Here is an 18,449-nt window from a genome sequence, read left to right on the forward strand (position 1 = left end):
TCATAAAAAAATGACCTTCCTCACTTGCCATGGGTGGGTGAGAATGTTTTCTGCTTTTATACCTTGTGGATATGTAATTCTTTTGCTCCTTTTTTACAAATGACAGACATTAAATAGATACAAGATATCATTTCTGGTCTTACATTTGAAGATTTTTTCATCTTAATAGTGGCTGGCAGAGTTTGTGCTTACCAAGCACAGACCCTGAGAACTATGTGTAACTTTGGACAAGTCACTTACCCTTTACTTGCCTCAGTTTTCTCAAGTGTAAAATGAGGACCTACCTTACAGCATTGGGGTGAGGATCATATGAGATAATTTTAAGTGCTTAGAAAAGTACCTGACCCACAGTAAATGTCATGTCAATGTCATTTATTTGCTTATTCATTCAACTTTATATCATGTGGGGATGGCAGAGGAAGGTATTAATGGAGAGGGCACATTCAGGCACACCTGTGAGTGCACCTATTTATGCAAACATTGAGAAAAGTTATCTCTAATGCTGTATCATTTCTGTTTCTATATAATGCTGTGTATACTTTTCTAACTGGGGCTTGGTCTCTTTTTCAAGCCTCTTTCCTCATTCCTTTTTTCTTAGAAATTCAAGGAATGCCTTTACATTCCCTACCCCAAAGCAGATTCTAAAATTGAGATTGTCGTGGGGGCTTAGGTGAAACCCGGGGTTCAGGAAGGGTACCCTTTCCAAGAACACAAGACTCCAAAACTTAGCTTAGAAATAAAAAGAGAAATTTATGACTTTGGAATTCATGTTGAATATGGATGGGAGGACAGCATAGATGGAAAGCTGCCTTCTCCAGGATATCAATTCTGGGGTCTTTAGAATGTGATTTCAGAGGGGTATGCACTCAGGCACAGGAGGTGGGGGTGGTGTCGGTCATCTGATGGAATCAGCCTGAAAACATAGGGGTGACCCTCCTAGTTTAGGGGACAGATAGATATCTTAAATACAACCTGATGGTATCAAAGCATAGCCTGAAGGTATATCTCTATGTCCATCTCAAAACCTAAAGGATAATCAAAGGAGGATAATCCTCTCAAGGGTCTTTCTTATCATTAGCCTTTGAAGTCCAGGCCAACCCTTTCTTTAGCCTTAACAAGAATGCTAGGAAGCAAAGGAATTTTCCTGATTACAGTTTGAACTGAAACACTTCTGTAATTTGGGAGTGCAAGGTAAACCTAGGGTACCACATCAGGGTGATAGAGATTGTGGACACCATCTTATCTAATAAGCAGAAAGTAGTCTTGGTCAGATATGTCTGTGGAGTAACAAGATAATGTCTTTGAGTGCACCACTGAAATGAATTGGACAAGATCACTCTTAATCAGGCATAACCTGATTTCTTTATATAGACATTGGAATCCTATGTTTGGACGTATAATTTCACCATCATAAAAGAATTGAGGAGGGCCTGAGAACATGTTAGCCCACTTTCTCATTAGATATTCACTAATTAGAGACATCTTCAATTTTTTAGGGGATGGCTGAATAATTATTCCAAAATTGTATTTAATGACTCAAGACTGAATTAATGATCACTTAGAAGTATCACTGATAACTAATTTATTGGTTATTGCTAGCCTGATCAAGAAATTGATTTTCCTACCTGTAACTCAGTCTCTCAGAATTTTTAATCACCATAACACATTACAAATCAAGATTATATGGGAATTACTCATAGAAATAAATTTCAAAAATAAATATTTGCTATATAATTTGGGGATTTTGACAAAGAAACCTCAGTCAGAAGAGAACTAGCATCCAGGAGACAATTCCTTATTCCCCCAGGGATGGTGAGGAAAGGGAAGAGAAAAGGAGGGAGAAGAGATTTTAATAACTATATTGCAAGTTTCTTCTATAAGCTGCTGTCCTATCACTACCATTGTTTTTTTTCCCTTTAGCTTGCATTTAATTATGACTGTAATATTTACTTGGAAAGCTTCCTTTTCCCTTGTGGTCACTGGGCTATAGTCCTTTCAATCCAGAACAGCAAGCTTTAGAGCCAACACAGTATTGCCACACATCAGTACCTCTTATTTAATTTCTATCAATTAACAAGTGTTTTTAAAATAATGTTTTAATTTTTCAATGGTTTAAAATCAGATTTTATGTATTCTATACTTTGGTAAAAGATCTTGATCTCATAGTGATCACTTTTAAAAGAAATATAGAAATAGATACTGTAATGATTTAATGTTCTAAATGAAAATCCACAAAGAATGACATATTCCTTTAGGACTCTATAATGAACAATTTGGCATAATTAACAATTCATTTTCTTAATACTTAATAACAAGGGCTGCTCAACAATTAATTAGTCATGTTTAATTTCCAGGAATTTATGCAAATGATGCTTATAATTAAAAACATATGAGCTAAGCAAATCATTAGAATTCCAGTATAAAATGTTGAGCTTTATTCTCTCAGGTTTTTACTTAACCCTTCCAGTTAACAATTCGCCATTACATGAATTACTGCTACTTTGGACAGGATGATTTTTTTTTTGGGTGCCAAAAGCTTGTACATATGTAACTCAAGAATTAACAGGAAGTAGTTTAGTCATGAGAGACTGACTCATTATATTTTAATAGAGATAAGAGATTTTCTCAGCCTTTGCTGCCTCTAACTGTATCATCACTAATCACAAGCCTGTGCTTCTTTTATTCTCAGCATTATGTGGAGGTGATGTTCGAGGGCCTAGTGGAACAATCTTATCCCCTGGATACCCTGAATTCTATCCAAATTCCTTGAATTGTACATGGACTGTAGATGTAACTCATGGAAAAGGTAATATCTTTAATGATGATTTATTGGCTTTTGTTTCATTATATCAATGTCAATGCAATGTCATTCTTCAAAAGTAAAAACAAGTTAGCATTGAAATTTGCTATATACAGAATTATGTTTATGGGATAGCAAGAAGGAATCAGCTTTAATAGTCAAAGTTCTCAATCAGAGGCTTACATGCTTTGGATCAAACTTAATTGACATTTACTGCCTTCTGATATTTTTATGTACTTTGATTTTATTGTCCCTCTCTTCCCCCATGCTTCTTAACTTTTCTGAAAGTAGCTGAGAATAGGTTGGAAAAAGTAAACTGCCATATCTTAGCTCTCCCAAGACTCTAGGTTCTTGTTCTGGAGAGTTCCCCTCAAATAATCTACATCATCCACTTGGAAATCCATGTATGTTTAACTTCACAAACTCCCCCTACTTTCTTATCACCCCACCATTAAGAAACTTTAGGCAGCCTTGATTATACCACCAATTATTCCTAAGAGGAAATTTCTCCATTCCCTCCTCCCAAAAGTCAGCTCAAGAGGAAATTAGATGTAATTACTCTATCTTCAAAGTTAAATTCTTAAAATGTACGGTCCTTGAGAATAGGAACATTTTTCCATCTATGTAATTTGTATCCTGAGTGCCTAGTATGATGACCAGCACTTCAAAGCATTCAGTAAATCTTTAGAGATCCACTGATTGAACAGTTGATTGAATTTAGGCAGAACACAACTTTAGCTTGGCTTCTCTTTCAGAAAATTCATTTAAAGAAATCTCTTATCTAGAGTCCAAAGAACTTTCTCAGTGGAGTGTCAATTGAATAAATTTCAGCTCTATGTTTATGTAAGTGTCATAAAATGTTGTGAATTGCATCACTGTACCCAACTCCCAGAACTATCATATAAATCTTCCAAATCCTCAATTATGATTCTTGTGAATAACCTCCTCCTATTCAGCTTAATCTCTTTTTTTCTGTATCCTCTACATTTTAAGAGCTTTTAAGACACTGAAATTACTTCACAGTGTAAGGCATCAGAGTAGAATGTTAGTGGACAATGTACACACACACACACACACACACACACACACACACATAAAATATATTAATACCATCTTTACATAATTAACATTTTGTATTGACCAATGCAAATGTTTTCTTTTAGGAATGTGGAAGTTGTATTGTATATTGTATATTGTAATTGTATTCTTATTGAGATCTCTCTTTGCAAAAACCTTATCCATCAACACAAATTGACATTTTTCTACTACTTATAGTTTTAGACATTTATCTTGAACTCTGAATAGTTCAGACTGCCAGAATTCACACAGCCAGTATATGTCAAAGGTGAACTTGAACCCATCTTCCTGAATTTACTCTGCTCTGATGATTTACCAAAATTATTTCTTTTAAATTATCTCTAACATTTTTTTTGTTTCTTATTTAATTTATCAGCTCTTGGAAATTCAAAAAGAGTGTCTTCTATTTCTTTTCTATCCCTTTCCTCAATTTATACTACCTTAACCACTCCTGCTCTTCTTTTTGGTATGCATGATAGAATCCAAATAAATATTTACAGGATAAATAAAACAATTTCCCTTATGTTGTGTCCAGACAAAATGAAAATATACAGTTGCTTCAGTCTGCCCATTCAAACTGATGAATTCAGCAATAAGACCAGTTAGTGTGAGTTTCTGATAACAACCTAATGATTATTTTTTAAACTCAGAAAAATGCATTACAAATGTGTAAAGAGAAAATTTCACTGGATGAAAATATAATTATATATTCATTATAAAATTAAATATTTATAGTAAAGTATCAGTGGTACAAACAATAAATTAACCCTAAAGAGTTTCTCAAATGTGAGAGAATTATGAATGCTAATTTCACTCTTACAACAGCAAGCGTTCTTTATGTAATTTTGTCTATAAAAGAACAGTAAGTTTTATTTAGCTTGTAATAATAGGTATCACATTTAATTTATATGTTTAATCTTTGCATGGAGTACTTACTGATTTTGCTATCAGAGAATCCAAAAGGGGAGTCTACAAAGGGAAGGTGTTTCTCTTGCTTATAATAGAATCATGCTTTCTACTTTGTGAGATTTAAAATGGTTGAGGTCTTAAACTGTAGTGAGTTAAAATGGTGGAAGATATAAATTGTGATAGATATGAGAGAGGGTGAGTAAATTTGACCGCAGAAATATGTTTCACTACAGTGTCTTGGTTTTTAAATCAAATATAAGGTGGTCGCCAGGGAAATATTCCCAATTATTCAAATACCCAAGTCAATTTTGTTTTATAGAGATTTTAATTAACAATACAGTGAGCAATCAGAGAAAGAGAAAGAGAGTAAGAAAGGAATAAGTATGAAGGGCCTCAAGCCAATATGGCCTAGACCTGAGTCTTAAGAGAGAAATCAGTCAGTTTTTTAACACTCACCACAAGGTCTGCCTAAACAAGGATTCTAGTGACACCAGGCCAGCTCCATCTCAGCTGACTTCACCAGAGAGCCTTCCAGCGAGACCTCCTTAGAGATTGTCCTCCAAGAGCTTCCCTTCTCCAGAGCCTCTCTCAAGAGATTCTTCCCAAGCAATCCTCATCAGAGATCCTCCAAAAGGATTTCTCCAAAAGGATATACTCAAGAGATTCTGCTTTTTCTTATATAGGGGTTTTTCTCCCATGTCACCTCCCCTAAGTCCCTACATCTACCAATCACTGTAGATGCTTTCCAAAGGACTGCCCATCTAAATTCCTGCTAAGTCGACCAATCTCCTCAGTAAGTCTGAATCAGAAAAAAATGCTGCTGTGTCGACCAATCTCCTCAGTAAGTCTGAACAAGAGAAAACATAGCTGAGTCAACTAATCTCATCAAGAGAAAACTTGCCCGACCATTTTAGGTACCTAGCATCCCATTGTATCAATTCTAAAAACAGGCCTGGCTCAAAGAACTCCTTGCCTTATTATAAGTATTGGTCCAAGTACTTTCATTGTTTAGCAAGGAGTTTTCTCCCCTAAAGCAGTCTTAAGTACGGTTGGAGTAGAGGTCCTCCCACTTCTGATCCTGGCGAGTTCTCACATCAAAATGGGGAATGTTTCTCAGTAGGGAATTTGTTCCAATTAAAAATTCCCCTATGGGGAAATTTTCAACATTCACAAGTCTGAGAGATTACAAGATTTACACTTTACTTAGAGGCAAGAATCACAGAATCTGAGATGGAAGGGACCTTGCAGGATGTCTATGTATGAAAATCTTCTAGATAGATATATAGAGCATACGGTCATAAATTTGAAGCAATAATTAATCTTAGAGGGCATCCACTCTAACCCTCTCATTTTGCAGAGAAATTTGCAGAGAAATTAAGTGACTTGCTCAAGATAACACAGGTAGTAATAAGCAGAACATGGATTCAAACACAGGACCTCTGATTCCACATCCATCACTCTTTTCTCTGAGTCTTGTTACCCTTTACCCTACAAGTGCTAGTTGAGCCCCCTGGTGCCAATAAGGCAAGTCAAATACTCATTTATAGGATCCCTTCAGATATTTGTGGACACTGTCAAGTTCCTCTAAACATTCTCTTCTTCAGACTAACCACCTCTAGTTCTATTAACCAATCCTTATTTGGTATAATGTCAAGGCTTTTACCATCCTATTTGCTCTCCACTTGATTCTTTTCAGTTTATTAATATCTTTTCTAAAATGTCATCATTATAACTGAACAAAATACTCCAGAAATGATCTAACAATACTGAGTAAAGCAAAACCATAAAATCCCTAATCCCAGTCATGGTCACTGTCTCCCTTAATACAGTTGTAGAACAATAACACCATCAACATCACCATCATTATCAATATCAACTAACATTCATACCATGCTTTAAGATCAGCAAAATGCTTTAAAAATGTCTCATCATTTGATCTTTACAACACTTGGTGGTTGGTGTTATTATCCCTATTTAGAGAAGATGAAACTACAATAAGAGTTAAGTAATTTTCCCAGGGCTACATAGTTACCAAGTTTTCGAGTCTGGATTTGAATTCAGATATTATTGACTCTAGTTCTAGAATTCTATCCACTATACCACTGAACTGTTTCTTACACCGAGTTCATTTTTTTAAGCTGCTATGCCATACTACTGAATATTTAAAATGCAAAAAGCTTTAGATAATCACAGAATTATGGTATTATATAGTTAGAAGGAACCCCAGAACCATCAATTCCAACCCACATATGAACTGAATTCCCATTAAAACATATTCATCAGATCTACCATTAGTCTGTAAGGGTGAAACAGGGGTTATTTTTATAAAAAGGTTGGACTGGATTATATTTAAGTATAGTGTCACCAGGAATTTAATTTATTCCAAAGAGATTTATTTACAATTTATTTACAAAATATAGAAAGAATGAAGTACAAAATCAGAGAGAGGATAGGGTAAAATATCTAGCCTAACCACTAAGCAAAGCCAAGGACCTGGGACAGTCTCTCGCAAGAGATAGGTCTTTCCTGAGGCTAGTTTTTTTCAGTAAATCCAGGAAAAGAATCAGCCTTTTCACTCACCACATGTCAGTCCAAAGGAAGAGATTTAAGAATAGCCTCCCCAGGAATGGGGTCTCAGGTCCAGTCAGCAGATTCTTCTTTAGTGAAGATCTCAGATGATTCTCTCTCCAAAGGAAGTTGTAACTCCCTTTTGAAGACACTTTCTTTTGCCTCACTTCCTGTGCCTTCCCCTAATTTTACATCTACCAATCACAGTTGAAGCTTTGCTTTAGGACTTCCCAGGGGCAGTCAGTTTAATTCTGATTCATCACCTACTATTGCACTCCTGGGTCACAGACCTGTCCCACTCAAGTGTGAATAGGGTGTCTACACTTTGGGTGATTAAATCAAAAAATGGTCAGGGTAGTTAATTTAATTTTCACAATCAGGGGAGAGTTAATTAATTTCAGTTTCACAGTCGGGGAGAGTTAAATTTAATCTCCACAAGTCTGAATTCAGGTTGAAGTATACTATTCTCCACTTTACTTCTTCCATGAATTTTTCTGAATTGTAAGTGATATGTCTTCTTTCACAATATGATAATCATGAAAATGTTTATTGTGTGATAACATATATACAACCAATATCATATTTCCTGCCATCTTGGGGAGAGGGAGATGTAGAAAGAAGGCAGAGAACATGTGTTATGAAATGTCTGGAAATGATTAGTAAAATTCATATCAACAGTCATTCAGCTTTAATTCTTTGGATGAAATCCATCTGTATCTGGTCTCTTGATATATTCATAGTGCTCTCTCTATTATCTCCCTGGATTTATATTTTGCTATTAGTCATTTTTGTTATGACCTTAACAGGTCTAAGTTTTTCCTCATAGGCAATCAAAACAAAAGTAAGTAAGAAAATAGCTAAGAGATTCTCTTCTTTTTCAGTTACCATTACTCCATCCACCTCTAGCATTAATCCTATCCCTTATTTGGTCCTCTTGTTCCCCCAAAGTAGCTTAATTTTTAATTTTCCTTCACATATTTAGGACATTCTGAGCTTCAGGAACCATGTCAATATTCATATAGGACCAGGCTTCAGTAATGTAATTTTATATTACTTTTCTTTAACTCTACCTTCTGTATCTCTTTTTAAAGTATGAATTGTTTACTTCAGTTTCTGTGTATTCATGTCAACTTTTAGCTTTCCCTGTTGTTTTCCTTATCTTTTTTCTTCAGAATTTCATTCTTGAGAGCTTCCACTCAGTTGGGCTGCCTTCCTCTGTAGACTTTCAGACAATGACATATCTTTTCTTTCTATGAACCATTTGAGTTCTGCATTATCAATATCCAAGGTTCATATTAGATTATTAGTGGCCTTCTATTTGTGTACACAAATTTTAAAATGGAATGATTAGATCCCTGCAATGTTGTCTTTTTATCCCCAGCACCTGGTCCTTCTCCTTGGTAAAAGTCAGATTAAGAAAAGCAATTAGCTTCATTGATGTATCTATCTTTTGATTTTGGCTTTATAGGCTTTTGATGATAGTCTCTACTATGCCTAATTTCAGTGGATCATATGGCCATTTTTTTTACCATGCCTCCATTTTCATTTTAAAACAATTTTGATCAGATGTGTAAACTCTTTGAAATATATTCTGCTTAAATATAGATTGTATATTAAATGATAACTTATAGTACTCTTCTTACCTTTCATTAATTCTAACATTTCATGATTATTTCTTCCTAAGAATCCTATTATTTATTCTTGATTTACCAAAATAAATTTCCTTTGTCATTCTTCTACCTTTTGAAAAAATACATTATTAGCAGAGAAATCAAGAATTTATAAAACTTTTATAAAAATTATAAATTTTATAAAAACATAAAAGTCAAGAATTTATAAAACCTTTATAAAAATTTATAAAAACATTGAGAAAACTCCATACAAGATCAGGATTCTTCAGTTAAGCCCCCTATCATTCATTTTTCCTTACATCTAGTAAACTGTATTACACTCCTACTAAAATTTTCCTTTCATATCTTCCTCCTTTGATCTTTGCCTAAATGTTTTCTATTGCTTTTCCCTTTTCCTTTATCAATTTCCCAAAAGTTTCTTTATACATATCACTATTTCGTGGCTCATTTGATTACATTTTTTTCTTTTGATTATTGTATGCTTTCTCATTGTCCAGTCTCAAAACTTATCATGTCTCAGTGATTCAAAATCATATTTACTTCCTTATATTATGATCACTTTTTTCTACTTTATTGTGTTCCTCTATGAAGAACTAAGCCTAAAAGAATTATTACTGTCCTTCTGGATAGTATTTACTATGAATTACATACCATCTTTACAAATATTTATCTTTATGTGCTGTTCTCTAAAGTATATGGCTTGGCAGATATATGGACAGTTATCTTCTTGTCCCCCATTTTCATTTTAAAACTCTCATGTTGTAATCTAAAAGTTACCAGGCAAAAGCAAATATATTCATCCTTACTTTGATAGATGCAGTATATCCCTTGCTAAGAACAGATTATTTCCCTGCCTTACACTGTGGTGCAGAAATCTAAATCGTACTCTATGATATTATTGTCTTAAAAGATATATTTCTCTTATAAAACCTTTATATTCAGTCAATAACAGCAATGAAATCATCTGGGATGCTAAAGTCTTTAGCATCTATCTTGTACTTCATAATTTTGTATCAAAATCATTAGAAACTTCAACTCTTTTTCTCTGAACAAGTTCATATGATTTTATTGGAAGAAGATAACATAATAAATCATAGTTAAATATGTAGGTATTATATACTGTTTCAAGGGGGGAAATTTCCTTAAAACATGGCTATTCTGAAACTCAACAGAATGAAACAAAGAATCTGGTAAAGGTTTCCATTTTAAAAAAAAATCATTTGTTAGATGTAAGATTTTGCCTGGAAGCATACCAAAGATGAGCTATTATTTCAGGGAACAATGGATTAATAGAGTTTAAAATAAACTGTCTTATATAAAGAGATGTGGGGCTACCCTCTACTTGCTATGTAAATAAGAGTTTAATTAACACTTATGGTTTTGCATTTTCACAGGTTGTAAGTGTTAATTAAATTTGTATTTGCACAAGAAAAGGAATGAAGTCAGATACCTTTAAGAATGGAAGCAAGTTTTAGCTGGAATACAAGTATTAAAAAATATAGCAAATTGCAGAATCTGAGAATCTTCTTTTAGAAGAAACCTTGGCCACTTTCCTACCTGAGACAGAAATCTTTACAATATCCAACCTCTACTTCTGCACTTAAAAAAACCAAACCAAACCAAGCCAAAACAAAACAAACAAACAAAAAAACAATAAAAACCCTTTACCTTCTGTCTTAGAATCACTACTAAGTATTGGTTCTAAGGCAGAAGAGCAGTAAGGGATAGGCATTTGAGATTAAATGATTTGCATGGGGTCACACAGAAAGGAAATGTTTGAGGTCTGATTTGAACCCAAGAACTACTGTTTCTAGGCTGGCTATCCACTGAGCCATCTACCTGCCCCTTGTATGCTTCTTAGTAATTCAAGAGACAGGATTCATACTGTACATAGGGGATAATTTTTTTTTATTTTATTTTTTTTTTTAAACCCTTACCTTCTGTCTTGGAGTCAATACTGTGTATTGGCTCCAAGGCAGAAGAGTGGTAAGGGCTAGGCAATGGGGGTCAAGTGACTTGCCCAGGGTCACACAGCTAGGAAGTGGCTGAGGCCAGATTTGAACCTAGGACCTCCCATCTCTAGGACTGGCTCTCAATCCACTGAGCTACCCAGCTGCCCCCTGGGGATAATTTTTTTTAACATTTTTGCATTATACACCACTTTGTTTCTCTGCTAAGTCTTATAGAAGTTTTCACAGAATAGTTGTTATTGTTTTCCTTCCTTCATAACTTAAGGGAATACTAAATTTCAGTTAAATATATATAATTTATCCCATGTTCCAAATTTATGGTCCTCCCCACCTTCAAAATATGTCTACTAGGTTAAGAAATTCCACACTGAAATATGCTACTGGAGGTCCTAACTATATGTGATTTAATGTTATTTAACCATTAGTGCTCCATTGTTAATCTTCAGTATGTTTCAGAGAGTCTCCTACAATAATGTCATTCAGTTCTGCCTATCTTTGCTACTTTTTGACCCTACTACCCTCTTACGATAATAGCCTATAACTTTCCACCAAAATTTTGAAAAATTCTACCCCGTATCCTACATTTCATCCTCACTCACCCACTCCTCAACCTAATTGTAATCTTGCTTTTGCCACCAACAATTTAGTGACTGCTTAAATATCAGTGATGCAATCATCAAATCTATTGGGTTTTCTTCATTTTGTGGTATTATGTTATACCATTATTATATAGTTATTTCTCTGTTATATATTTATAGTTATATTTCTCTGCTTACAAATGCCTTTTTCTGTTCTCTCCTTTTTTCATCTTTAGCTCTCCAATATGTACATGTTCCTCAAGAGTCTCTCCTTGACTATCTTAAATTATCTCACTATACTTCCTTCCTTGATGGTGGCTATAACAGTTCCAGGGTTATTTCAAACTACATTCACAAGCTCTGTGTTCCAGCCAAACTGGACTATTAGCTGTTCCTGGAACTTTCAATTTAACTTCTTCCTCTTTGAATTTATAAAAGTCATCTCCCACAACTAATATATATATATATATATTATTATTATTATTATTATTATTATCTGTGTCTCAGAATTTTGGTATTCCTTCAAGGCTCAAATAAGGTGGCACCTCTTCTATGCTTTCCATGATCACTACAGTTAATATTATTGCTCTTCAAATAGCCTCTTTTTAATAAGAATTTTGTGTCCTATCAAATTCTTCCCTTACCCTTGTTCCAGTAGATAACCTCCTTAAAGTCAGGAATTATTTTTCTCTTTTATCTGCTTATTCTCATCACATAGCACAGTTTTACATGTCATATTCAGTAAATGGTTATTTCACTAAATTGATTTTCATTTACATGACATAAATTCTTTGAACACTGGATTTTGAAGGAACCTAAGGTTCACTTCTTCCAATTCCCTCATTTTAAGGATGAAATACCTGAGCACTAGGATTGCTAAGTAGCCTCTAGCAAAAAAAAAAAAAATAGCAGAAGGATATTTGGAAGACCTTTGTAATTATATAAAGGGTTAGAGATATAATTTAGTTTTTAAAAGGTCAGAGATTTCAATAAACTGAAAGAGCCCAAGAAAAAGTAAAGAAAATAGAACTGAAGTAGAAGAATTCAGTGGAGGAAAAAGATAAAGCAAAAGAAGAATGTCACTAGGATAAAGAAGATTCAGTGGAGGACTTTGGTATGAGAATAGAAGGTAGATAAGGCTTAAAAAGTGCTAAGAAAAGAAGGTTCTCATTAAGTAAGTGGAATTCTGAAAAGAAGTTTATTACAAGTGTTACTGGGGAAAATAACAAGAAAGAAATTAAAATATTTCTTGTTTCAGGAAAGTATGTGAAGAAGGAAGCATTTTCCAATCAATCTGAATGGTCTATATGGTATTTGATTTATGTCACAGCCATAATTTTCTATAATGTTACCTAATAATCCTATCAATAATACCATTGCTTCTGGAATGAACCAGTCATATGTCTGCCCTGTGCTTTTAGTCAGTTAATAAATATTTATTAAGTATATACTATATGCCAGACACTGTGCCAAGTGTTTGGAATACTTAGAAAAACTAAAAAGTAGTCTCTGCTTTCAAGGAGCTCACAATCTAATGAGAGAGAGCAATTATGTACAAACAAGTTATATACAGTATTGACTGGAAATAATCAACAGTCAGACAGGATTAAAATGAAGGGAAATAGAGAAAAACTTCATTTAAAGTGACGGATTTTAGTTGGAAATTGAAGGAAGTTAAGGAAGCCAGGAGGCGAAGATGAGAAGAGAAAGGATTCTAGGCATGGGGGATAGCTAGTGAAAAAGTGAGAAAGCCTAGAATCATGAGATGCAGTGTTTTGTGGCAGGTACATTAAGAAGGTCAGTGTCACTGGATCAAAGGGTATATGGCAAGAGAGGTACCAGTTTGATAAAGTGATAGAAGCATAAGAAGCGTAAGAAGACAACAGGTAGGAGCAGATTATTATGAAAACCAAAAGATTTTATATTTGGAATGTATAATTACTGGAGTTTATTAAGAAATGTCAATAAATGCTTATTATATTAATACTGTGTTCCAGGCACAAATAAAAGGCTGATATGGTCAGATCTGCAGAATAGATTTGTGTTAGGAAGACCGAGTAGACTATTTAAATAACACAAAACTAAGATGATAATGGCCTATGGTGGGGTAAGTGTAGTGTCAGAAGAGAGAAGGGAGGACATGCAAGAGGTACAATGCAGATAAAATTGACACAGCATTCATAACAAATTGGATATGGGAGTGTGGAAGAGTGAGAAATAAAGAATGACACCTTGAATGCAAGAGTGAGTGACTAGGCAGATGGCTGTGCCCTTGACAGTAACAGGGATATTTTGTCTGGGGGAAGGATTTGTGGGGGAATATAATGAATTCAGTTGTGGACAGATTGAAATGTCTGCAAGGCATCCAGTTTGAGATATCCAATAAAGAACTGGAAGAAGCAATTACTAATATGTTCTTCTGAGTCTAGTCTTCTCTAGGCTAAACATCCTCAGTCCTTTCAACCCATCCTTTGTTATTCTTGTTACCTTCCTCTTGACACCTTCCTATTAGTTTGTCTTTTGTGAACCATGTCATATTTCAAGAAGTACAGTAATCAAGATGTGGTCTGTCCAGGACAGAAGATAGAAGGAGTACAATTTCCTTATTTTTGCTCTTCTTAATGTAGTTTGGATGACATTTACTTTCTTAGGTGTCATATCACATTCTCGACTTATAATGCATCTGTAAAACACTAAATGAAGGATCTTTTTTCTTAGTCTGTTTCCTAGTCATGGTTCACTGATATTCTTTTAAAATTTTTTTTTGACTAAGGTTTAAGATTTTACCCTTGCCTCTATTAAGTGTGATATTTGATTCAGTTCAGTTTTCTAGCTATCAAAATCTTTTTGAATAGGTAAATTGTTGTTATATGTTATCTTAAATCTGTAATCTATATTATTAGTTTATCCCTTCCAGCTTTGGTCATCTGAGAATTTGATGAATATTTCAGCCATTCCTTTATCCAAGTCATTGATGAATATATTAAATAATACAGGGCCAAACAGATCTCTGAAGAATTCTTTTGGAGACCTCCTTCCAAGATGATGCTTCACAATTATTTTTTACTCTTTGAATCTGGCTTTTAAACCAGATATGCCCAATAAATATCTATCTAATTGGACTGCCATTTAGCTTCCATCTCTTCACCTTCTCCATAAAAAGATCATGAAATTTTATTAAAATATTTGCTAAAACTTATCATTCTACTCTCCATACTTCTTGTTAATGGGAAAAAAAGAATTCTTCCTTAATTTTTTTAGAAGAGGGGATTTAATGTAAAAGAAATATTTAAAAGAATTTAAATGGGGAAAGGGGAATTCCAAAAGTTGGAAAGTTAAAAAAAATAACATACTATGACTGGAAGAATTAGGACTCCTGAATCCAGAAAAGTAAGAAATAAAGTTGAAGCACTCTTAGAAGTAGAGGATATTCTGAAATGAAAGCATCTGCTTGTGAGCCAAGTAACTGAGTAGATAGAACACTAGATCTGGAGTCAGGAAAATCTGAGTTCAAATCCAGTCTCAGATTGTTACTAGCTTTTCAAACTTGGACAAGTTACTTAATCTCTTCTTACCTCAGTTTCCTTATCTGTAAAATAGACTGGAGAAGGAAATGGCAAACCACACCAATAACTTTGGCAAAAAAACAAACAAAAAACAAATAGGGTCATGAAGAATCAGACACAGCTGAAACAACAATGATAACAAAAAGCGATGTGACCTGGAGCAAGTACCTTAAACATTGTCTACCTCAGTTTTCTTATGTGTAAAATGGGGATAACACTTACACCTACCTCCTAGGGCTGTGGTGAGGATAAAACCTAATGGATTTTGCAAACATTAAAATTCCATATAAATGATAGCCATTTATTATTTTTATTGATGATGTCAAGAAGTTAACTATTCTACTTTAGGCAAACAAAGAGGAATAGCAAATATCTGGATAAACATAGATTCCCATCTCCATTCTCTGTGGCATGCTCTATGGCAGTTCTGTGTTGTTTCTTGAAATCTTCATAACTTTCTTTCTGTCAGGTAGTTTATAGTACACTTTGATGATAAAAGCCCTTCTCTACTGATCTTCACCCAAAGGCTCTTCACTGTTCTTCTGCCTTCTGGTTCTGGGATTTCTTCAAATGAGTATACCTTCTTATATTCACTGCTGCCTTTTCTTATCTACACTGTTCCTTTGGAATAAGGCACACCTTTCTAGTACCATATTCTAGTAATAGATTTACTGCCAAGTTTATCAGTAGACCTTGTATTAATTCTAGTTTCTCTTGTTTTAAGCCTCCTCTTGGACACTGATGTATATACATAGGCCTTTCAGCTAGTAGTCAGTAGTCATTTGTTGTAGTTATTTTTCATGGATATACACAGGCAACTGTCAAACTAGTTAATCACCTATATTTTAAAGCCCTTTTGATTACATTTGTAAACAGGCACAGAAATATTCTCTACCACTCAGTTAAATATACTACATCCCTGCCCAGAAGCCTATAATTCTTTTTTATTAATAGTCTAGAATCCCAAATCCAATTTTTAAACACAACCTTCTTAGCCAGCAATTCACTTCCCAAATTAGTTTTTCAGTCTTGCATCCCCTGCATTCAATAGGAAATGGGGTGGAAAACATAAATTTGCACTCCTCTAGTGTTCAGTTTCTTGCCTAAGATTACATAAAATTTGAAAATATTTCCCAGACTCCTTTTGCCAATTTGACATGTGATAAAGTAAGTAATTAGGAGTAAGTGGTAGTTATTCATTTTGGGAGAATAGGGAGGTATCAAGTTTTTATACCAGATTAAATAGCAAAGAGACAAATAAATAGTTATGAAAACACAATCTCTCCTAGCTTTGCCTGCCAGCATAGGGAATGGCCAGGGGAGAAGGTGGAAATGAATGGTGGCCAGGTGACTCCTTGATTCTGGACCAAAGAAATGTAGGGAAAAGTATATATAATACATTCACCTTTTAACTCTAACAGCATCTGGGCTTCATTCCCTCATCTGTAAAATGTGAAAAACAGTAACACTTAAGTGTGATTTTTTTGTGAGGATCAAATAAATTAATACATGTAAAGGAAATACTATATAAATGTTTTCTAAAATAATAATTTCTGATACTACCAGTAGCAATATCAACAAGAGCAGTGCCAGTAATAGCAGCATTAGTATAAAGGGTACAAAAAGCTGTAATGTTTTTAAAACAAAAGAATTATATATCTTTAATTTTTCCCTTGAATTTGTAAGAAATCTGCTTCTTCAAGTGCTTTTTTATCCAACATTGATATTTTTTTAAGACAAAAGGAATAAAACAAATAACACCTTTGAATTAATGATACTGCATTATTTCCATTCAATTAGTTCTCTAAGCTTTTGTTTTTCTTTCATCAATCTAGATTGTAACCTCTCCATCAATTGTTCCTAACCATAAGTCCTTTGCCTCTACACTAATATTTCATACTCTCAGGCAGGATAGTGATTCTTCCTTTAATATTATTTGTTTTGATAAATCTTGGAAGGCTTAATCCTCATTCATCCTAGACTCATTCCTTCAACCTTTCTTCTGGAAACAGGAAGTAGAATCTAGACATGGTTATTCTCCTTTCAATTTTCTTTATCCTCCCACAAATTTCTTCTCATATTTGATCTCTGCTATTTTTTCAAAATCTAACCCCTTATAATTTGCTGCTCCTTATTCAGCTCCAATACTTTTCTTTTGCTCCTAAACCCTCATGAGAAATTCCAGTAGATGGGAATATAGAAATGGAAGGGTGCTCTCCAAGTTTTCAGGATATCTGCTTCATCAAGGTTTACAATGCTTAACCAGGATCTGTAACTGTTCAGCACCTCTCTACCTTTGTAACCCTCAGAGTGAAAATTGAAATGGAGGCTTCACAAATTTTTCCCAGAGGGTAATAGAAACATAGCCCTGCCTGCCTGCCACAAATTAGGCACTGCCAGCAGTAAGGGAACAAGCATGCCTCAGTCACCATTTTTTTTCTGTCCAGGCCTAGTTCATTTCAGTTTCAGTGCCCATTCCCAGATTAGCATCTGACAACATCAGATTCCATGTGCTTTCTCTCTGTCATCCCAGGAAGCGTAAGGGTTGATGAAGCTTTGGTAAAACTTCAGGATGCTGGCAAAGGTTAAGATATATCTATTATAGTTATATATGTACCCTTACTTCAGCCTGACAATGAGAGAATGTGCTAGATCCAAGGTGATAATTTCATATTTGTGTATCTATCTATATTTATTTATTAATTTGTTTAATAACTCTTTCATTTATTTATTAATAGAGTTTATTGAAAGCTTTCTCTTAAAATATGGAGAATATGGAATTTAGAAGCTGTTAATATAATAACCTATATACCTTAATTCTTTAAAGGGGGAAAGTTTATGTTTTCTTGTGCTTTGTATACTATAAAATATTATATGAGTGAATTATTTCTCTCTTGGACACAAAGAAAAGAGTCCTTGTTGCTTTCCCTTATTACTCTTCTCCATTAATAGAAAACTCTAATGAGCATCACTGCTAAAGATTGAAATGAAAGGTTTCAAGGGTTCATAACTAAAGCCTTCTGCTAGCAGCTAAGAAAGGAGGGTTTTTTTGGTTCCATCTTGTCATTTTTTTGTTCTGCTATCTCATCTAATTCTGTCCTCCAAATTGTCTTCTGTATATCTTTTCTTGTCTTCTCTTCACGTTGATCTTATTTGCTCATTGCCAGTTTTAAAATCATCCTTTGCTTTAGCCACTTAAAAAATATCTTTACACAGTTTTATAAGGACCGCTTTTAAAATCTTTCATTAAAATTGGTTGCCATCTCCTATATTTTGACATTATTATCAGTTAGCATTGGGTCCAGTGCTCACATAAACCCTGATTATAAAGAAAAGCCTAAATTTTGTTA

At 34.2% G+C, this 18,449-nt stretch overlaps 1 protein-coding gene across 7 annotated transcripts in view; it reads left to right on the forward strand.

Moving 5' to 3' along the window:
• The window catches only part of CSMD3 (CUB and Sushi multiple domains 3), a 1,668,414-nt gene that overhangs the window by 1,093,848 nt on the left and 556,117 nt on the right, over positions 1-18,449 (forward strand). For all 7 annotated transcript variants that reach the window (XM_016431868.2, XM_056823169.1, XM_056823168.1 and 4 more), the window contains one exon: positions 2,690-2,806. In XM_016431868.2, the coding sequence (XP_016287354.2) occupies positions 2,690-2,806 (117 nt within the window). The remainder of the gene's footprint in view (positions 1-2,689; positions 2,807-18,449) is intronic.

This window comes from Monodelphis domestica, chromosome 3, assembly GCF_027887165.1.
Source record: "Monodelphis domestica isolate mMonDom1 chromosome 3, mMonDom1.pri, whole genome shotgun sequence".
Lineage (NCBI taxonomy): Eukaryota > Metazoa > Chordata > Mammalia > Didelphimorphia > Didelphidae > Monodelphis > Monodelphis domestica.